At 42.8% G+C, this 23642-nt stretch overlaps 1 protein-coding gene across 3 annotated transcripts in view; it reads right to left on the bottom strand.

Annotated features, from left to right (window-relative positions):
• Positions 1-2060: 2060 nt before the first annotated feature.
• Positions 2061-23642, bottom strand: part of LOC132381044 (uncharacterized) — a 92792-nt gene continuing 71210 nt past the window's right edge. For all 3 annotated transcript variants that reach the window (XM_059950158.1, XM_059950159.1, XM_059950160.1), the window contains exons 5-10: positions 18689-18838; positions 16840-16996; positions 15362-15888; positions 10751-10806; positions 9465-9516; positions 2061-7038 (exon numbers count right to left, since the gene is read on the bottom strand). In XM_059950158.1, coding sequence (XP_059806141.1) covers positions 9480-9516; positions 10751-10806; positions 15362-15888; positions 16840-16996; positions 18689-18838 — 927 coding nt within the window. In that variant the 3' untranslated portion in view covers positions 2061-7038; positions 9465-9479. The remainder of the gene's footprint in view (positions 7039-9464; positions 9517-10750; positions 10807-15361; positions 15889-16839; positions 16997-18688; positions 18839-23642) is intronic.

Genomic DNA, 23642 nt, shown 5'->3' with positions numbered 1-23642 from the left:
GAGGGAGAAACACAAGGTGATAGGTGAAACTGGGAGGGGAGTGGAGGGGTGAAGTTAAGAACTGGGAAGTTGATTGGTGAGAATGGTACAGGGCTGGAGAAGGGGTAATCTAATAGGAGAGGACAGAAGGTCATTGAAGAATGTAAGGGGGGGGGGAGGAGCACCAGAGGGAGGTGACGGGCTGGCAAGGAGATAGGGTGAGAGAGAAAAAAGGGGATGGGGAATGATGAGGTGGGGTGGTGGGGAGGGCCAATACTGGAAGTTCGAGAAATTGCCTTTCATGCCATTGGGTTGGAGTCTATACAGATGGAATACAAGGTGTTGCTTGAAGGAGCAACACATTATATTCTGTCTGGGTAGTCTCCAACCTGGTGGCATGAACATCAATTTCTCGAACTTCCAGTAATGGTCCAAACTGCCACCCCCCCCCCCCCCACTTCACCATTCCCCATCTCGTTTTCCCTCTCTCACCTTTCTGCCCTATCACCTCCCTCTGGCACTCCTCCCCCTTTTCATTCTTCCATGACCTCTCCTATTAGATTACCCCTTCTCCGAGCCTGTATCCCTCACACCAATCAACTTCCCAGCTCTTTATTTTACCCCTCACCCCATCCAGGTTTCACATACCACCTTGTGTTTCTTTCTCCCCTCCTCGCCTTCTTTTTTCTTAGTCCTGTTGAAGGGTCTCGGCCTGAAACATTGACTATACTGTCAATAAGAACTTTGATCTCTGTGTTCGATCATTTGAACTGTTGCATCACGGCAATCCATGTAGGTAACACCAGTTTCTGTATTGTGCATAAATATTTCCGTTGCTGCACGTTCCTGACCTCATGAGCTTTCAGTGCAGCAGTTTCTACTGTTTCATTAAGCATTTCTGCTTTAAATGAACCAGCAGTTCCTCTGCACCTCACACCTTTTGCTTCTTTGGAACTCAACATAGTGAATCAATAACTTCTTCAATAAAACCAGTATAAATGAGCCAGTTCTAAAATCTGCAGAGAAATCATCACAGCTCCATGTTGTCAACACTGTCCACATCAGAAACCGGAAAAGGAAATGTGATTGTGTACAATCGTGAAATGTACTTAACACGCCAACGAGGTAGAAGGTGGCGACTTTTGTGTGCAGTTTAAATTCCTTTGAGCACTAGTAGCAAAGGATGTGTGCGTGCACAAGCATGCACCTTACACTCCAGAGCTTAGAGGGAACATTGATTAGGGGCATTTAAGAAAATCTTTGATAGGTACATGAGTGATAAAAAAATGGAAGGCTATGCTGGAGGGAAAGGTTTGATTGATATTGGTTAAAAAGTCAAGACAAATTCTAGGGCCAAAGGTCATGCATCGTGCTGTCATTTTCGATGTTCTATGTTTGAAGTCCTGGTATCCTCTTTGAAACAGCAGTGGAGAGCTTTCATCAGAAGCACCAGCAGTGGTTCGGAGTGACGGCTCACCCACCACCCTGTCAGGGGTGTTTTGGGATAGCCAATAAATGCTGGCCTTGCCAGAGATGCCCATGTTTGGGAAAATAAATAAAATGGGAACACGTCCTGTCACCACCATGAAGTTGCCCGACGATTTCAGAGCTCTCAGTGCTCCTCTGTCAAACTCACAATGTATCCAGGAGAACCCCATGATTCACCACATCTTTCCTAAGTCAGGAGTTTATTATCATTTTTACATCGAAATTTTCCTGAAACTTGCCTGTTTCCAGCTTGGTTTAGCAAGCAACTCGTGTTCTCAATATTCTTTATTTTTTATTTGCAGTTTGTCTTTTGCACATTGGTTGTCTGTCTTTGTGTGTATTTTTTCATTGATTCTATTGTATTTCCTTGTATCTACTATGAATGCCTGCAAGGAAATGAATGTCAGGGTAGGATTTGTTAATCTGTTGGTACTTTGACAGTAAATTTGAGATTTGACTTTGAAATACCAAAGTTTAAATGATTAGTTTTCACGGGTGATTGCATTTTGCCAGGTGACTAGCTGCTTTGAAAATGATTAGTTTATAACCCTCTTTCTTTGATGAATCATCCAATTTAGTCGAGATTAGGATTTAAGATTCAGGTTTATTTGTCACGTTTACATCAAAACATAGAGTGAAATGCTTCGTTTGCATTAACAATCAACGTACCCGAGGATCTGAATTCTTTCACCAACCTTACTGTCACTGCTGCCTATGATTCAGGCAGAAATTATCCTGTAATCTCTTATCGAGTTTAAACCTGTCAGAGCAATTGAGACCAGGGTGGTGTTTTATATACAATTTGTGCATGATAACAGATGCAGTTACACACTGTAAATCTCAGATATTATCAGCTTGCAGGTTAAGCATGTGATGTTTCAAAGGCTTATATTATTAATTGCAATGCTCTGCACTTAAAAGCCACTGGATAACCTCTGGAACCTCTCCAGGAACGCTGTACAGTAAAAGGACGCCACTTACAAGAAGAATACAGCCGCAATGCACTCATTACAGTAATAGTACGCTGTGTTATCTTGCAGCAAGAGTATATTGAAATGTTAAAGTTCTTTAGGCTTAGTTAAGATTATCTATTTACACAGTACTGCATTTTATGGAGTTATACTGCGCTGTAAATAACATTACAGAATCCTGTAAATAGACACGTCATACTTTGGCCATTGAAAAATATTTGGCATGCTTGAGAAGCTGAAGAAAATAAGTCAACTCATAGCCAAGGGTAGATGTATTTCACATAAGAAATGAGAGACCAGTAGGCTATACTGTCTCTCGTGCTCTGGAACTCCTGATAGAAAATGTTTCTGAAGATCATTAAAATCTAAAATCTACTCCTAGTCACTGGCAGTCAACCTTTATTCCTCCCTTTAGCTGCCTTCTCTGAATTTACAAGCCATCACTAAAGATATGAGGTACAGAATTAAAAAAAAACACTCCTCTGTTATCTGACTTTTCTACCCTGGGGAAGTTATAGCAGTTGTCTATCTGATCATGCCTTTCATAATTTTATGAACTTGTGTCAGGTCTCTCCTCAGCCTTTGACTTCCATAGAAGGCAATATTGCATTCTTCAAACTTTTCTTATGACTCATGCCCTTTAACTTATGCAGTATCCTGGCGAGCTACTTCTGTACTGTCTCCAGTGTCCTTCCTGTAGTGGGTGTGACCAGAAATGCATACAAAATGTGAACAGTCACGTTTGCGTCCCCATCTCCAGCATGTGGAGCACCAGCTTCACCCAGCTCTCTAACCTTGTTGTCGGATTCAGATTCGTCACCTCTACAATGAAATGCAGTGCTGGCATTAACAACCAACACACCTACAGATGTTTTGGGGCAGCCCACAAATGTCACCGCACATTCTGCAATTGCCACCATACCATTCTAAGCTCACCGTACAATAATTACTAATGTTCTGGACAGGACCCATTGGGAAGCACTGTGCATTAAGGCTCAGAGACATAATGGACCAAATGGGACAACCTCAGGTGGGCTCCTCTGTCGTCGTGGATGAGTTAGACTGAAGGACCTGCTTCTGTATTGTACAGTAAACTAAGGAAATGACATGACAGCAACACAAAGAGGAAAGCAAATGGGAAGAATGCGAGTTTTTGTTAAGGATTCCTCTTTTGGAGTATTGTGATACCAGTGTTTTTCTAGGAATGCAGCCACTCCATTGTGTTGGGGTGCATTGAATCCAAACATCTAACTTTTATTTTAGTAACACTGAACAACAAATATTTTGCTTCCTGAATACTTTTTGGTGTACCTTATGGGTTTTTGGTTGCTGATCATGAAAATCACAATGAAATTTCCCTATCACCATAGGCCATAAGATATAGGAGCAGAATTAGGTTGTTTGACCGATCGAGTCTGCTCTGCCATTTCATCATGGCTGATTCAATTTTCCTCTCAGCACCAAAATCCTGTCTTCTCCCAATATAGGTTAATTCCCTGACCGATCTCTCAACCTCTGCCTTAAATATAGATAAAGACCTGGCCTCCACAGCAGCCCATGGCAAAGAATTACAGATTCACCATTCTAAAGAAAGTCCTCCTCATCTCCACACTAAAAGGACGCACCTCTATTCTGGGACTGTGTCCTCTGTTATTAGATTCTCACACCGAGGACACTTCCTCTCCACATCCACTCTGTCAAGGCCTTTCACCATTTGATAGGTTTCATTGAGGTCACCCCTCATTCTTCTGAATTCCAGTGAATACAGGCCCAGAGCCTTCAAGCGCTCTTCAAATGACAAGCCATCCAATCCTGGAGTCATTTTCGTGAACTTCCGTTGAACCCTCTCCAGTTTCAGCACATTCATTCTGAGATAAGGGGTCCAAACCTGCTCACAATACTCCAAGTGAGGCCTCACCAGTGTTTTATAAAGTTTCAGAATTGTATCCTTGCTTTCATGTTCTAGTCCTCTTGAAATGAATGCTAACATTGTTTTTGCCTTCCTCACCACAGACTCAACCTGAAAATTAACCTTCAGGGAATCCTGCACAAGGACTCCCCAAGTCTCTTTGCACCTTCGTTTTTTGTATTTTCTCTCCATTTAGAAAATAGCCAACCTTTCCATTTCTTCTACCAATGTGCATGACCATACACTTCCCAAGACCATATTCCATCTGCCATTACTTTGGCCATTCTCCTAATCTGTCCAAGACATTCTGTAGCCTCCCTCATGTACCATTTTAAAAAAATCACCTATATTTGTTATTTAATTCATAATTCAAGTCTGAATAACCGATGCTAAGATTAATTAAAGCATTTATGGTGATCCACAAATCAACTAGGTCATAAGTGTCAGGCAATTCGAGGAACTTCAAGTGGGTCAGAAGAAAATCACATACAAGGTTTTTGAGGATGTTGCTGAAAGTTTTATTGGCAGCTACAGAGCACCAAACTTGATGCAGCTGGTTGACAACATGGTTCAAGTATACAAAACCATTAAGTGCAATATGTCACTAAAGACTGATCTTCTGCATTTCCATTTAGACTTCTCCCCTGCAAATCTTGGCGCTGTCAGTGACGAGCACAGTGAAAGGTTTCACTAGGCCATTGTGGTCATGCAGAAATGTTATTGGGGCAACTGGAATCCATCAATGCTGGCTGATTATTGTTGGACACTTAAACTAGAAGCCTCAGACACTAACACTAACTCAATAAAACACTTTTAGCTTAGTTGAACTATCACAAAGCATCAGCAGCATTATGCAATTGAACGCATTATATTCAATAAAATTTCATTCACTTCTACAAATGCCTACCTGATAGAAGTAGTCTGAAATAATATGTGTTCAGCTTCAAGCAGTCTCTCATAAGGAAAAAAATTATGACGAAGCAACACTTTCAAAAAATTTGTTGTCCAGTGTGTATACAAGGAAACTCTCTACAGTATTATCTGCATTTCTACCTTGTACGTGGATGCACTAACTCTCCATTATCCCAGAGGCGACTGTAACAACTTCCCATATCCCCTTTGGCAACAACCCAACTCACTTGCTGTTATCTTACAATAGCTGGAAAAGAAAGTTATAGGGAATGGGTAAAACCCATTTTATTCTCTTTTTGGCAGACACACTGACAATTATATCCATCCCTCCTTGTCCACGAGAAGTTGGTCATCATCTAGTACAGTTGTAGCATTTGCAGCGAAGGTCCTCTATCCATGCAATTGGGCAGGGAGTTCCAGGAATTACAATGAAGGAAGGAAGGGCAATATAGTTCTAGTTTATAATGGGTTGGGATGTGGTTAAAAATTGGGAGAGGGAAGGTTTCATCACAAGACCATAATGTGTCGGAGCAAACTTAGGCCATCTAGCCCATCTATTCTGCCATTTGATCATATCTGATTTATTGACTGAAGTTTGGGTCCTTATTTAGCGTTTCCAGTGAGTCCTGGGTCAATACCGAAACCCGAAGGTTGACTGGAAGTCCAGATTGAAGCCCGAATATCGATCGAGAGTCCAGAAGGTGAGGCTTGTTGGGTGGAGCCCTGAATCTGCAAATCTCTTGATGATCTACTGGGGAAGCCGAAGGCTCGGTATCTGCTGGAGGACGAAGAAGACGGCTGCCCTCAGTTGAGAGGACCCTGTTTGAGTTTGGGTGGGCAGAAGGAACGGGGCTTGTTTTGTTATGATTGTCGCCTGGTATGTTCTGATTTCCTGTGCGCTGCCCTGCTGAACACAGTGGCCATGAAATGTTGGTGCCAGAATGTGTGTTGACACTTGCAGGCTGCCCTCAGCACACCCTTGGGTGTGTTGGTAGCTAACGACAAAATATGTGTGAGAGCACACATGACAGAGGCATAACCTCCTGCGTTTCATTCCATTGGCAATAAGCGATTACATTCTGCTAGGCTTCTGAATGGCTTGCTTTACTTGAATCGGTACTAGTGTACCGGGAAACCGGGTATCCTGTTAGTTAGTAATGAGCAGGTGATGGATAATTAGTGAAATAACAGTAAGATTGCTCTGAGAGAGCTCAATGGCGATACATTACCAAGGGTTACTCATTAACTACTGACTTGGTCAAGTGAGATTATTATCACTATGGCAACTCTGGTATTCTGGTATGTAGAATCAGTAATATCAGTTACTATCTATTTTATATACAAAACCTATTTTTTAATATAAAAATAATTTCTTATCCATTATCCCCCCCCCCTTTTACAAACACAATCCAGTTCAGCTATTTTCAAAAGCAGACACTTTCTGTTCCGTTAGCTCAGAACAACAGGCGAAGGGTGCAAAGATTTAGCCAGGTAGCCTTGTAGAAAGAAAAGACCGCTTCATGCTTCCCAGTTGTAGATATTGAACTATAAAGAAGTGCCTTTTGTATGTGGCAGGAGTCCGGCATTCGTTGTTTGGCTTCACATTAGTTTGGGTAGAAACGTGGTGAGCTGTAGTCCGGAGCCAGAGACTCGTAAGGAGCTCGGGCAGCTAATTTTGCTGGGAAAGTCCATGACATGATCCAGACCCATCAATAAAATGGTAAGAATGCAAACTCTTTCTGCTTCACAGAAGCCAAAACCTCCCGAATTCCACCAAACCTGCAACAGAAAGGCTGCATGTTAGCTCAGATAGGGAACAGAATGCTCGTGGGGAATTAAAGACTGTTTATTTCAGCAGAATATGAATTCCTGCTGCTTTCTGATTCCTACTTTATTGGGTGATTAAATGAAGCCAATGTTGAGTTTAACTGTGATTTTAGTTGAATAGCAGAGCAAGCTTGGGCAGTGCTCCTGCTTGTTTACGAATTGTAATTGATAGAGGTTTCCCTGGTTATGAACTCAGGGTGGTACAGTAGCACAGCCAGTAGAGCTGATCCACCAACATGAAGGAATAAATGATAAAACATGAAGGAATAGAGCTTTGCTTGAGGTAGCTGCTTCAAAGGAACCCGATTCTGGAGTAAAGGGTAAACAGCTGAGGTCACGATGAAGGGTCTCGGTCCGCAACGTTAACTGTTAGCTCTTTTCCATAGATGCTGCCTGGCTTGCTGAGTTCCTCCTGCATTTTGTGTGTGTTACTCTGATTTCGAGCATCTGCAGATCTTCTTTTGGTTGTGATTGTCTTTTAGGTATCTATTCTGTGTAAGCAGGCTGATGCTAGATTCACTTAGATCCACTTCAGATTAAAACCTTTCTAATGCTCTCAACCAGCACACTATAGATATTTTTAGGCTTTGTGGACATATCAATTCACCAAGAACTTCTATTTTTACATGTTATTCTTGAAAACCTCTTTTTTCTTTCTATCTATCTACTGTACATCGCAGAGTAGGCCCTTCTGGCCCTTCGAGCACCCAACAAGCCCGATGAACTCTGACCTAATCATGGGACATTTTACAATGACCCGGTACGCCTTTGGATTGTGGAAGGAAACCGGAGAAAACCCCACGTTCCACGGGGAGGACGTCCAGAGACCCCTTACAGAACGGCACCAGAATTGAACTCCGAACTTCGGAGCGCCCGAGCTGAAATAGTGCCGCGCTAACTGGCAGGCTTCCACAGCAACGCACATCCAATTCTCTGCATCCTATGGTGGTCCATCAACTGAATTCACTGACTCCATGGTGGATGGATGGGCAGAGGCTAACATTCAAAACTGATCCTATAGACCAGAGATTCTGTGGATGTGGAAAAGCTTGGGCAACACACACAAAATACTGGAGGAACTCGGCAGGTCAGGTGGTATCTATGGAAATGAATGAACAATTTCGTTTCTATAGACACAGCCTGACCTGCTGAGTTCCTCCAGTGTTGCGTGTGTTGCTGCTTGCTTAGAGTTTTCACTATAAGGAGTGGTTTGACAATTTAGGACACTTTCTCTGCTGCGTTGAGGATTTGAGGGGAGACCTCATGGATATTGGATATCGTGGACCTCCTGGATAATGACAGGGTAGATAGTCAGAGTCTTTTTCAAAGGGTAGAAATGTCAAATGCTAGAGGACAGATCTCTAAGGTAGGTTGGAGGAGATATACACAATTTTTTTTTGTATGGAGAGAGATGGGCGACTGGAATGACTGCAAGATGTAATGGAGGAAGCAGATATGTTAACGTAGCCTCTAAGACATTCAGAAGGCCACTAGTATGTGCAGGGAATGAAAATCATGTGCAGGCAGTTAGGTTTAGTTTTGAACATTAATTTTTCTAATTTCCAGATGATCATTAATTTCTCTAAGTTACAGTAATTTTTCCCATCCCCTATTTCTCTCTTTCTACATTCCCTATTCTGGCTCCCTTTCTCTTTTCCTCAACTCCCTGTGGTGCTCCGTGGTCCACTGCCCACTCCTATCAGATTGCTTCTTCTTCAGCACTTTACCTCTTCCACCAATCCTCTCCCAGCTTCTTACTTCCTCTTTCGCCTCACCTGGCTTGATCTATTACCTGCCAAACTGTACTCCTTCCTCTCCCTGCCACCCTCTTATTCTACTTCAGTCCCCTTCACACCCAGTCCTGATGAAGGGCCGTGGCCTGAAAAATCAACTGCCTATTCCCCTCCAGATGCTGCCTGATCTGCTGGTTCCTCCAGCGCTTTGAATGTTTTGCTCATTGTTTCCAGCATTTGCAGAATCTCTTGTGTTTAGCTGTGGGTTTAGTTTGGCTCCATGGTTAGCAAAGACATCGTGGGTAGTTTTTATCAAGGTAATTTTTCTTGCAGTGTCAGATAGATGATAAGAAATTTGTTCCCACAGGTCTTACTAACTGCAACATGATAATACTAGAGTGCCGACTGAGGTATAGATTTTGACCCGGATACCAGGTATCTGTTCTGTAAAGCAGAGGTTTGCAATATTTTACCCATGGGCAGAAGGGACCTCAGTGTAATGTGACATTTGAAACCATTCTCAAGTATGACTTCCTATACAGTTGCTGATATCATCAGTGCAATTACTTTAGTGGGGAGAATTGCATTCCCAATCAGCTGCAGTGCTTTTCAGATTCACACGGGTAAAACTTTTTAAACACTTACCTCTCTTCTACTCCTTTACAGATCATTAAAGGGTTCGTCTGTACAGCTATTGCTGTAAAGAGAAAATTAGTAAAGATTGGCAATCTGAAGAGAAGACTGAAGCACTGCCTAATTCCAACCAATAACACATCCTGAACTCTTCATTTTATACTCAGAATGTCCATTAGCAGCTACATCCACCAGTGGATTAGAGATGGGAAGGTGACCAGGCTCTTAGCAATTAATTGTCCAGTACTGTTAAAAATGTCAACTTATCCACGGACACAATGAGGAATTTTTGGGGCTGGTGGGTGCCACAGGGGCTCGAGTGCGCTCTGGATTACAATGAGTGTGCCATAATTTGAAACTGTACCCAGTATATACCTCAGTGCTGGCACATGGCCAAGTGGTTAAGGCATTGGCCTAGTGATTTGAAGGTTGCTAGTTTGAGCCTCAGCTAAGGCATCCTTGAGCAAGGCACTTAACTATACATTGCTCTGTGATGACACCAGTGCCAAGCTGTATCGGCCATTGCCCTTCCCTTGGACAACATCGGTGGCGTGGAGAGGGGAGACTTGCAGCATGGGCAACTGTCAGTCTCCCATACAAGCCTACCCAGGCCTGCGCCATGGAAACCTTACAAGGCGCAAATCCATTGTCTCTCAAGACTAACGGATCCCTAGAGCCTGTAATCACTGACATTATGCAAATTCTCCCATAAAAACTTCCAAAGCATTTACCAATACATGGAAGTTAGTTACAGAAATTTTGGAATGGGCATTGCAGTTACTTAATTCAAAAGACTAGTAGTCTTTAAAACATAACTGTTTACAAATAATCTTGCAGTAGTCAGACAGATTAAGAACACAATTACCCGTTCACAGTGGGAGGCCACTTAAGATTTGCTCTGGAAACTGACAGGGCAAATTTCGTCAGTTGACACTTATAAAATACTACTTCAAACAATGTAGTATCCATTGATACTTAAATTCCACCATTCTAAGCATAAGATGTGGAACATTCTGATTTAGCAACACTGAAACATCAGAGAAGATGATAATAATACATGCCAATAAATGTATTCCCTTTGCTTCTGCAGATACTGATTGACCCACTATGCTCATATACCATTTTCTTTTGCTCCAGATTCCACCATCTGCAGCTTCTCTGTCTCTAATTAATAACCATCAGTCCTCATTGACACAGGAAAAATAGGGGTTTGGACAGCTCTCAGGAACTGAACCCAGGGACTCTGCAACTGCCTGCATTTTAAGAAACTGAGAATGAAAAATAGAGTAAAATCCTACCTGATATGTACTGCAGAATCTTGAGAGGACCATGTTCGGTAGGTCCTCCTCTGTGCCTGGAAGGTAATATTAAGATGATATTAATATTCACAATGATGCATTTTTCTCTTTAGATTTTCATTATTATTCCAGTGGGATGACTTGCACACGACATACTGCCATTATTGTGTAAGAGTTGGAAACCAAACTAGTCCAAGTAAGTCTGCCAACCACTACAGAAAAATCAAGCTCCTTCTACCATTAAAATGTCTATGATTGGATGATTGGGCATCTAATCTACAAACTTACTGCTGTGTGGGAAAAGCACAAGCAGGCAGAGTTTTTTCTTTGGTTGCTAGCACTAACTGGTGCTAAAGTATGGCTACCCATTGACTTCATAGAGTCACGGAGCAATACAGCAGATATTCAGGCCCCTCAGCCCAATGAGTCTGTGCTGACCACAGGACCCACCCAGGTTGTCCCATATTTCTGTGTTCAGACCATATCTCTCTAAGCCCTGCCCCTTCATGTACCGATCCAAGTGTTTCTTAAATGACACTATTGTATCTGCCTCAACCAATTTCTCTGACAGCCTGTTCCATGTACTTGCCATGCTCTGTGTCTTCCCCCTCTCATCCTAAACCAATGCCCTCCTAGTTTTAGACTCCTCTAGCCTGATGAAAAGACTATTACCAAGCACCTTATCTATGTCTCTCATCACTTAAGGCATTCCTGTAAGGTTGCCACTCATTCTCCTGTGTTCCAGGGACTGAATGGACGTAGAATGGCCAATATCTGCATATAACACAAGTCCTCTAGCCTAGGCAACATCCTCAAAAATCCTTTCTGCACTATCCAGTTTAACCAATTCTTTCCCATAACGGGGTGATCATAATTGTACGTAATATTCCAAGTGTGGCCTCACCAATGACTTGTACAACTGCAACATAGTGTCTCACTTCATACTGTATACTCAACGCCTTGATGAAGGACACAATGCTAAACACCTTTCTCACCACCCTGTCCACCTGCGATGTTGCTTTCAACAAAGTATGCACTTGCATTCACAAGTCCCTCTGTTCCAATGCACACCCTAGTGTCACATTCATAGAATAAGTCCTACACTGCTTCGACTTTCCACAATACATCACCTCACACTTAACTGCATTTCAATCCATCTGCCACTCCTCAGCCCACATTTCCTAACTGAATAAGATCTCCTTGTAATCTACAATAACTTCATAATCAATAGCACCTCCCAATTTTATGTCATCCATAAGCTCACAGCCAAATCCTTTATATAAATAATAAGTAACAAAGGCCTCAACACTAACCACTTTGTTACACCACTTGTCACTGGGGTCCTATCAAAGAAACAACCTTCAGCCTCCACCCTTTGCTTCTTTTCTCTGAGCCAATTCTGAATCTACCTAACCAGCTCTCTTTGGATTCCATGGCACCCAACCTTCCAAACAAGTCTACCATGCAGGACTGTATTCAAGGCTTTGTGGAAGTCCAAGTAGATAACATCCACTACCTTACCCTCATCTACCTTCATCATAAAGAATAGATGGAATGCAAACTGCATTGTAACACTTGTCAGTAGGCAACAATTAATTGACTTTGTCCTTATCAACACACTTTCCTCTTGGAACATATACATATAACAGGTTTTTGTAAATCTCTGGTTCACCAGTGAACCATCACATGCATTGAGAATGAATCTGAAGGTTGATTGTCATAATTAACATAATGTATGGCTGATTATAACAATGTAAAAAACTCCGTACTTATTAAATAAAAACAGAGAGGATTAGAACATACAACAGTACCGTACAGACAGGTCCATTGGCCTACGAGGTTGTGCCAATGTTTTACTCTACTCCAGGATCAATTTAATCCTTCCCTTCCACATAAGCCTCCATTTTTCTATCATTGTTGAGCCCTGGTCTAAGAGTCTCTTAAATGTCACTGAAGTATCTATGTCTACCCCCATCACTGGCAGTGCATTACATGCACTTGTCACTCTGTGTTTAAAAAAAACTACCTCTGAGATCCCCCTTAAATTTTTCTCCACTTACATTTAAAGGATGCTCTTTGGTATTAACCATGCCTCCCTGGGGAAAATAAAATGCTGGCTGTCTTCGCCTCTCATAATCTTATACACCTCTATCTAGTGACCTTTCGTTCTCTTCTTCTCCAAAGAGAAAAGCCCCAGCTCGCTCAACCTTTCCTCATAACTCATGGTCCCTAATCCCGGCAGCATCCCGGGAATTTTTCTCTGCAGCTTCGCTAGGCGGATCAGGAGGGATGACACCTGACGCAGACTTGTGTACAGAGGTGGGAGTTTTAAATTTGAGGCTTCGCTCCATTGAGAGGTGACGCCGTTGTCTCTCATTCTGCAGCAAATTGCCTCTGAACTGACCCAGTCCAACAAAGGAGTAGGTAATTATCTGGAATCACAAGCAAGAGAAAATCTGCAGATGCTGGAAATCAAAACCACACATACAAAATGTTGGAGAAAATCTGCATGCCAGGTAGTATCTATGAAAACGAGTGAACAGTCCATGTTTTAGGCTGAGGCCTTTCTTCAGGACTGGAAAAAGAAGATGAGAAGTCTGGAATGTTAGTAAAGTGTCTCAAGTATTGGGCAATGCTTAACATACTGTCAGGTGAAAATGTATCTGCAACCTCTGTTCCTACTCATTTACAAGCTAGCAAGTTGTAACAGGCTGTACTGTTTATTTGTCAGGGAAATTCTACAATATTGCATCACTTGGCAACGAACTGGCATCCTCTACTGTCTTTTCTTACCACTCCACCCAAAACAGTAACAAAAAAAAAGGTAGCAGGTGACAAAAATCATTTTCCATGACATAACCTCCAAATTTTGTCTGTGGTTTCTCAAGAGGCTCAACAATTTTAGAGCTGGGCTGGATCCCTTCAGAATCTGACAACAGTTCAGTGATGGCAATGTTCCTGCCTCAGGGTTAGAAGGCTTCAGGGTCAAATTCCATCCCAGATGTCGCTGGGACTTGAAGCTAGAGGGGAAGGTTGAATAGATTAGGACTTTATTAAATGGATACAATAGGGTCTTTTAAGAGCCTTTTGGATAGGTACATGGAGCTTAGAAAAATAGAGGGCTATGTGTGAGGGAAATCAGCTTGTAGGTTACATGGTCAGCACAACAATGTGGGCTGAAGGGCCTGTAACATGCTGTAAATTTCTATGTTCTATGTTTAATACTTGAAGAGTGGTAGAATAAGGAGAAATCTTCTAGAGGTATACAAAATTATGAGCAGTATCGATATGATAAATAAGTGCAGGCTTTTTCCCCTCCGGTTGGGTGAGACTAGAGCTAGAAGTTCCAGGTTTAGGGTGAAAGGTGAAAAGTTTAAGGGGAACATGAGGGGAAGTTTCTTCAGTCCGAGGGCCGTGAGAATGTGGAACGAGCTGCCAGCGCAAGTGGTGCATGTAAGCTCAATTTCAACGCTGAAAAGAAGTTTGGATAGGTACATGTGTGGTAGGGGTATGGACAGATATGGCACAGGTGCAGGTCAATGGGAGTTTAACTTGCTTGGCATGAACTAGATGGGCTGAAGGGCCTTTTCTGCGTTGTATTTTTCTATGGCTCTATTAAAAGGAAACCTGAGGGGAATCTTTTTAACTCAGAGGGTGGTATGAGTGTGGAACAAGCTGCCAGCGTAAGTGGTGCATACAGGCTCATATGCAACACTTGCGAGACCTAAGGGACATGAACCCTAAGATCCCTCTGTTCCTCCACATTGCTAAGAAAAGCTCTGATTCGAATCCTTTACGTGCCACTTCCTGTTTCAGAGAGGAAAAACATGGAGACAACACCAGCACAGATGGACTCATGACAGCAGTACTGGATTCCATTTTGATCACCTTGTTCTAAGTGGGAATATGAAGGTTCTGGAGAAAGTGCAAAAAAAGGTTTCACAAAATGGTTCCAGGCACTGGGGTTTCAGTGACAAGGCTCTCCGGAGATAAGCGGCTTTTCTCATGGAGCGAAGAATGCTGAGAGAAGATTTATGGTGAAATATTACTGGTTTAGATAGACAAGTAGCAGAAAAATGCATGAGTCAAGGATGGGGATTTAGGGGTGTTGGGGTTGGAACAGCTTTCAACAATTGACCAAAAGATACGGGAGAGATGATGGTCAAGAATTCGCTGTCTGCAGAGAAGGTGTGAACCATGGGTCCACTGGAGGCTGAAGGCCGGAGGTACCTTGTCCTGGGGTTGGAGGACTGTTTATGAGTAGGTGTGTGGGATGGAGGCAGGGGGCTTGTTTTGTTGCTGTTGTTGTTGCTTGTGTCATTCTGGTGAACCTTGCGGGCATGCTAGGTTGGCGCCAGAATTGTCTGGCGCCTCCTTGGGTTATGTTGGCTCTGTTATTTTGATATACTTGAGTTGACTGAATCTGAATAAACCAGTGAATTGTCTATGTACTCAAGACAGAATGACTTGCATGGATAAAAATAAGCTGTAGTTGCCAGGCACGTTGGGAGTGGTTTCATTGGCACATGAATGAAATGTTTCCCTGTTTATTAATTCTCTTATTCTACACTTAGATCAGGAAAGGAGGACTGAATGAGGCCAATTACTTACCCTTATTTTATTGCATGTGTAGAAGAACACAATAACCAAGATAATCACTGTCAACGGAACAGCGGTTATAAACAATACATTTGTGTTGTTCTTGCTGTTCTTTGCATCCACCTTGAATATAACTTTTCCTGCTTCGCCATCAGCTACAATTGTAGTCTGTGAGTAGAGAACAGTAGAGTGGGACAGAGGCTGTGTGTTAGATGAAGGTCTACCCCAGCTAGTTGCTGTTTGCGACAAAGTGACATCCTGATGAGTTGTCTCAGCTGTTGACACTTCCTCGGTGATGCTAGGCCTCTGATGCCTGATTTCTGTCACCAGACTGGCTGGAGCGGTTGTGCCTTTTATGCTGGTGCTAAGCTCTTCGTTCTTTGCAGTCTGTGTGGTAGGCACCGTGGAAATGGAGGTCTGTGGTGGTGGGCTCGCAGTAGACAAATACTGAGAGCATAAGCTTGTGAGCAAATTGTTGGAGGGCAATCCGTCATAAAGATTAATCACACAAGAATTCAAATCAGTGGAAGTGCTGTGATCTGCAGAAAGAATCAAACGTAAGATTTTTGGAAGGCTGTATTCCAAATATTCCAGACATTGCTGCTCATACACAGACTCTGTGATGTCTTCTTCGCAACACAGGACACAAGTAACACCACTGTAATAAAGTGCAGACCATGGACAAATGCCAACGCATTTCAACCAACATTAATAAAAGATGTTTTTTTCCTTGGCAGTTGAAAAAAGTACTGATTAACAGTAGAAGCAGAATGGTTGTCTGGAGAGGATAGAGAAAGCGGCAATGATTGGATGGGTAGTAGAGAAAGGTGCAATGATTGGCTAGGTAGTAGAGGAAGCTGCAACGATTGGCTAGGTAGTAGAGGAAGCTGCAACAATTGGCTAGGTAGTAGAGAAAGCTGCAGTGATTGGCTAGATAGTAGAGGAAGCTGCAACGATTAGCTAGGTAGTAGAGAAAGCTGTAATGATTGGATAGGTTGAAGGGCAGCTACAACGATTGGATAGGTTGAAGGGAAAACTGCAACAATTGGGTAGATCAAAGAGGAAGCCGCAATGACTGAATGGGTTGAATAGCCGGCTGTACTCAGGACCATATGGTGTCAAAGAAGCAAATGCAGGAAGAAGTCATAACAGTTTTATATGGTTTGAGAATGCCCTTGGCAGGAATAACTTACTTTCCCAGTAAGCTGCAGCACTTTGGAAGGAAGTCTTAAAGCATTAGTATGTAGACTTTGGATAAAATATCTAACAGCCAGAAGGCAGTATCAATTTTTCAAATAAATGCACACATCTGGAGTTCTGTAAAAACAAAGTCTCATGGGCCAAAAGCTGAAAAGTAAAACGATATATGTAACGTACTAGGCGTGAGGAGAAGATAACCTATTAGGACCAAGAAATGTTCTTTTAAAGAGCTGGCGGTAGGATAAAGGATAATTTTTCTGATGTGTAAAATTCAACTAAGTCCCACTTACTTCTCAGGGAGCTGAGAATGTATGAGTCTTGAACGCTGGAATTATCTCGCTTTGTTAAATCTTCATATAGATGCAGGATAGTCTTAGCATATTCAAAGAGGTTATTTGTACACCCTGTCACAATCCTTGGTGGTGGTCTCAAACATGTTCGATTACACTGTGGAGAGCAATTAAAAGAAAACATTTATTTTCCACAATTAAACATTTACTGTTATATCTTTAGTGGTCAAATGTGAGAATAATCTCAATTAACCAATAAATGCCAACCTTCTGGAAAACAAAATGGAATTGAAATGTCTGCTTGGAGTTTTTCCCAATACCAATCACAAGCATCAACATTCTACAGATTAGGGATGTGATGTTGAGGCTCTATAAGGCACTGGTAAGACTTTACTTGGAGTACTGTGTGCAGTTTTGGGTTCCTTATTTAAGAAAGGATGTGCTGACTTTGGAGAGGGTTCAGAGAAGATTCACGACAATGATTCCAGGAATGAGAGGGTTAACATATGAGGAATGTTTAACTGCTCTTGGACTTTACTCCTTGGAGTTTAGAAGAATGAGGGGGGACCTCATAGAAACATTTTGAATGTTGAAAGGCATGGACAGAGTGGATGTGGCAAAGTTGTTTCCCATGGTGGGGGAGTCTAGTATGAGAGGGCATGACTTTAGGTTTGAAGGGCGCCCATTCAGAACAGACATGCGAAGAAACTTTTTTTAGCCAGAGGGTGGCCGATCTGTGGAATTTGCTGCCATGGGCTGCAGTGGAGGCCAAGTCATTGGGTGTATTTAAGGCAGAGATTGATAGGTATCTGAGTAGTCAGGACATCAAAGGTTATGGTGAGAAGGCGGGGGACTGGGTCTAAATGGGAGAATGGATCAGCTCATGATAAAATGGCAGAGCAGACTCGATGGGTCGAATGGTCAATTTCTGCTCCCTTGACTTATCGTCTTATGGTCTTATGACATGTTGGTGGTAGTTTGTCAGAGTATTCTTCACCCTTTTGTGCAAAACTTTATGATCTACAGCAATTTTTTGTCTTTGCACTGTACTGTTGCTGCAAAACAATATATTTCACATCATTCAAGTCAGTGCTGATAAATTGGATTCTGAGACAGATGAACTTCATTTGTTACATGTACGTCAAAACAACGTTTTGTGCCAAGTCACAGGAGTCGACATGCTTCTGATGCCAACATAACATGCCCACACCTTCCTAACCTCAAGTGTAATCTTATGGAAATGTAGGAGGAATAAACCCACGTGGTCAAGGGGGTAACATTCAAACTCCTTACAAACAGCAGTTTGTAGTTTAATAGTTTTGCATTAACCGCTGTTTGACTGTGCCATCCCACACTTCTGACCTAATCTTTTGGATCCGCAAATAAATTAGTTGCATCTGTTTTGAAGGCTCCTTACTGATTTCAATAGGTAGGGGACTGTAAGTGTATCTCTTCTGGCTACACAAGACAGCACCATTCTTGTCAGCATAGTGAGGAACCAAATTAAAACCAAAGTTACCCAAGTTAAACATCTACTGATCCCAGTTTTAAGAATGGGAGCAACCTAATAAATACCACAGTTATTTATTCATATAGACAAATGGACAGCATTGACACAAAAGGAACCAATAGATGCTTTGTGGGATGTTTCAACCCTTATCTGTGTTTATTTTAATCCTTTAATGAAATGCTTAGGCGATTGACACCGTGCCTTGAGCATGATTAACATCTGTCCCTTTGGGGACAGTTGGAACTCCTGTGTACATATGCAACCTTTCTCATGCACCGCGTACAGCAATCCACCCCACTGTGACTTAAAACAACAGGAAAACAGCATAGAGGACCAAACCTGGACTACAGGATCCTTCCCACAGCAAATTTTTGATAGCCACTGTGATATATTCCTGGCAAGCATAAAATCATCTTTAAAGTTTTTCGATAGGTTGCCGAACGTGTAGGACAGCTGTTGAGCAGTGATGTTGATAAAGCAGCACACGGTCTGTGGGGAGAAGATGATGAAACAATGTGAACCTTGTCCCTTCCATCTAAGAAATGAGTATTCATACAATATCCCTGCTGGAAATACTGCCATCGAGGCATTTCATAAGATTGCAGCTCTATAAAACCCTGGTTAGACCACGCTTGGAACATTGTCAAGGTGGAGATGATGCAGAAGAGATTTATGGAGATGCTGACTAGATTGAAGGACCTAAGTTATTGAGGAATGTTGGCTATAATGGATCTTTATTTCCTTGAATGCAGGAGAATGAGGGGGTGACTTCTTAAATGTTTATAAATTTATGAGGAGTATAGAGAAGGTCTTTTCCCCAGGACAGGGGAGTTCAAATCTAGAGCACACAGATATAAGATAAGAAGGATTTGAAAGGGAGCTAAGATACACCTTTTTTACACAGAGGGTAGTGACTATCTGGAATAAGCTGCCAGGAGAAGTGATCAAAGCAAGTATAATTGCGACATTTAAAAGGCATTGGGTAGGCACATAGAAGAGAGGTGCTTAGAGGGTTATGGGTAAAACACACAGGCATCTGGGACTAGCAGAGAGGATGCGATGATCAGTATGGCTCAGTTGGATCAAAGATCCAGCTTCTGTGTTGTATTAGTCTACAATTCTGATTCTACTGTGTTCAGTTCTGTTCACCTTATCATAGGTAGGATATGGAAGCTTTAGACAGGATGTCTGGATTAGAGAGCATGTCTTAAGAGGATAGGTTGAGTGAGCTATGATTTTCCTCTTTGGAGTGAAGCAGGATGAGAGGCGACTTGATGAAGGTGTACAAGATGAAAAGATGCATAGATTGAGTGGATAGCTAGAGACTTTTTCCCAGAATGGATATGGCAAATTCGAAGGAGCATAATTTTAAGGCAATTGGAGGGAAGTATAGGGGCAATGTCAGAGACAGGTTTTTTAAACAGAGATTGGTGGGTGCATGGGTGGTTATAGAGCAGACACATTAGAAACATTTAAGAAACCCTTTGGCACATAGATGATAGACATATGGAGAGCTCTGTAGGGGGAAAGGGTTAGATTGATCTTAGAGTAGGTTAAAAGGTTAGCACAACATTGTGGGCTGAAGGGCTGGTACTGTGCTATGTTATATATTCTGTAGTATGGTACAATACTGAAACAGCTTGGCTCAACTTGACACTTCCAACCAAGATACCCATTAAAGCTTTTCCCACTTGCACGCATGTAGCCCATATCAATATATTGTAAACATTTCCTGTCTACGTCCATGCTCAAATGTCTTTTAAATGTTGTTATTGTGCCTGGCTCAACCACTTCCTCTGGCAGTTATTCCATATATGGATCACACTACACAAAAAGTTACCCCTCTGTTGACCGTGGTATATTTAGTGTTTTGAATCAGTATGAGGATGTTTTTTTCCCACAATAATATGGCTGCCCCATGGTACCTGTTACTGAGACTAGCTTCTTATACAAAATAGATTTATTTGATTATTTCAGTTTAAGTGCTCCGCCTATCAGCAGGTACCCGGCCTCTGGATACCAATCCAACAATTAAGAGGAAGGGTTTGGACTAAACTATCACATAACCTGCTGACATTCCCAGACAGCATTATGAATGATGGTCACCAAAGTGGAGCAAAGAACTGCCATTGTTGATGGAAGACCAGATTTCTTCCCAGGATAGCAAAAGCTAATATGAGGGGACACAATTTTAAGGCAATTGGAGGAAAGTATGGGGAGGAGATACAAGAAGTAAGATTTTTACAGAGAGTGTGAGGTATGTAGGATGTCCTGCCAGGGGTGGTGGTACAGATAGATTGAGATTGAGGCCTCCATCGGTTAGGGTCGACCATGGACGTTGTGTCCTAGCTGTCTAGACACGCAAGCCTGAGCGGCACAATATGGAGAGCAAGCTGTTCACGTAGCAAGCTCCCTCTCTCCACGCATCTGGTGAAACCAAAGGAATGGCAGAGACCGATAAAACAGTTTTAGCACCAGCAGCATCGCAGGGGTTGCCAGTCTGCGTTGAACTCTACATAGGATCACATTAAGGACTCCAGCTCCAGATTTTTCCATCTGGGTTTACTCCCAAAGCCTTCCCCATGAGCGGGTGTAGCTGCACTGTGGAGGTTTGAGGTCAGAGTTCTCCTTCTCCTAGATGAGCTGCCGACCACGGCTGATGGGCCCCATCTGCCTGATAGATACAGGTAGATAAGGGTAGATACAATAGGGACACTTAGAAGTTTCTGAGATAGGCACATGGATGATAGAAAAATGAAGGGATATGTAAGAGGGATGGGTGATACGTAAGAGATTGGTTTATCCGCCGTCTCAACTCCAATGAAAAATAAGCACACTGTTTTTCAAGAAACCTTATCAAGCCTCATTCTCCATATATCAAAGTTTAAAGTAAACTTATTACCAAAGTACATATATGTCACCAGTTACAATCCTGAGATTCATTTTTATAAAGAGAGTCTTTGACGAGGATGGCTTGGACCCAAATGTTGGAGTATCTGAGGCAAGGATCAAGACATGGTTTCAAACTGGATCGAGAATCAAAACAAGCACTAGACAAAGTTGTGAGTAGGCTTACGATTGAACACCATACCTCAGTTAAGGTCCTCCTTAAGTGCTCAAGCCTTGGCACCCAAAACGTGATTGCCAATAAGCGGGACTGTCCTGAATATTTAAAGGGGCTGAGTCAGCTATCCATACTCTGGGGAATTAGAGCGTCTAAGCCTCAGCAGCTGGCACAGACGGGTGTGTGTCATACCAGGCCCTCCTTCTCTATGGCTGTTTGGAGAGACAATTGTAGTTATGGATGAGAGCTACATCCAACACCTCTCCTCCGGTTCGAATCCTTCCCAGTTCATGAGATATTGCCAAAAACCTTGAATAGTATGTGAGTCCAAAATTCTTCTCACAGTGAAAACCTGTTCCCCATTAACAAACCTGGGTGGTGGCGAGGCTAATGGGCTGGTGTACACAGGCTTTAACTCAGAAACGTAGAAAATGGGATTGATCTTGAGGGTCTAGGGGAGCTGCAAGGTGTAGGCCACTGGGTTTACTTTCCTGAGAATCCTGAAGGGTCCAATGAACTTGGGTGCCAGTTTCCTGGATTCCACTCCATGAGGCAAATTCTGTGCCAACAGACCGACCTGTTGCCCAGACTGCATAACTGGATCCCTTCTGCTCTTGCAGTTAGCCTTTACTTCAGCTTTCTGGGTAGAAGGTAACAAAATCTCCCTTGCCCTAGTCCATCCCACCTTGCAGTGTCGGATGAGACCTTCAGTCACAGGAACCCCAACCTCTGCCTCCTGCTCAGGGAAGAGGGGTGGTGAGTGCCCAAATTGGCATTTGGAAGGGGGCATCCCATGCACCGAATGCTGTAAAGTGTTTTGGGTGGCCTCTGCCCACATCAAGTGGTTTCTCCACTCATTCGGTCTTTTAGAGGTCAGGCATCTTAAGTACATTCCATATCTTGGTTCACTCGCTCAGACTGGCCATTGGACTGTAGGTGAAACACAGAGGAAAGACTCGCTGTTGCCTCAATCAGTTTGCAAAATGCCCTCCAGAAACATGATGCGAACTGTGGACCGTGATCTGACGCAATGTCCACCAGAAAACCATGGATCCTGAAGACCTGCAGCAGGACAATCTTGGCTGTCTTTGCTGCAGGTGGAAGTTGAAAAACTATCCTCAATTACCATGACAAATTCCACGGACATGTGTGCCCATGGTCTGTCTGGAACAGGCATAAGATGAAGGAGCTCTTGAGGTTGGGTGCAGGACCCATTGTTCTGCACGCACACCTCACATGCCTGCACATGTTGATGGACCTCCCTCAGCATTCCAGGCCACCAATATCTCTTAATGAACTTGAGGGTTCTGGAAATCCCTGGGTGAGATGTATATCCCCACTGAAGAACCCGTGACTAGACAGGACTAGGAACAAACAGCTGAGCTGGAGGACATTCTGAGGAATTTCCCGTTATGCCTGGGCCTTGTGAACAAGCATGTCAATCCCCCAAAGAATAGAATCTATCACTTTGGCTTGGGGCAAAATAGTGGTAGGCTGCTTTTCCTGTTCAGGTTCATCGCTCAGACAGGCAAGGCATCAGGCTTCTGGTTCTTAGATCTTGGTTGATAGGTCAGGATGAAATCAAAATGGTTAAAGAAAAAAGACCTTCAAATCCGGGTGACCTTCGAATCTCTCCGGGGTTGGAGGACGTACTGGCCTTGACTGGTTTTCCCAAGCGACTCTGGCCTCCTCGTTGCACAATTTGACCCATGGCTACCTGGAGGATGTGCTGTATCTCCAGGATTTGTCGGGAAATATCTTCGCTGTGGTTGGTCACGGCAGACGAAAGACTCTGGCACACAACTGGGTCCATACTGACTCAATCGTACTGTGATGAGGGTCTTTGACAAGAATGGCTTGGACTCAGAAGAGGAGTATCCAAGGTTAGGATTGAGACAGGGTTTCAAAATGGAAAGAGAATCTGAGCTCAAAATGAATACGCATTGAAATTGCGAGGAGGCTTACAATTGAGTACCGAACCACAGTTCAGGTGCTCCTTTGATGCTCAATCCTTGGTGCCTAAAACATGATTGGCAATTAGAGGGACTGTCCTGAATCTTTAAAGGTATCCATGCTCTGGGGAGTTAGAGTGTCTAAACCCTGGAAGCTGGCGTGGATGGGCACGTGTCCTAACACGTTTTTATGCAAGCTTAGTAAATCCAAGAACCATAATGGAATCAATGAAAAGACCATGCACAACAAACAACCAAATGTGCAAAAGGCAACAAA

The sequence above is a fragment of the Hypanus sabinus genome, chromosome 25 (assembly GCF_030144855.1).
Source record: "Hypanus sabinus isolate sHypSab1 chromosome 25, sHypSab1.hap1, whole genome shotgun sequence".
In the NCBI taxonomy this organism is placed as follows: domain Eukaryota; kingdom Metazoa; phylum Chordata; class Chondrichthyes; order Myliobatiformes; family Dasyatidae; genus Hypanus; species Hypanus sabinus.
Note: the sequence above shows the minus strand (reverse complement) of the source record. Positions and strands in the feature narration are given on the sequence as shown.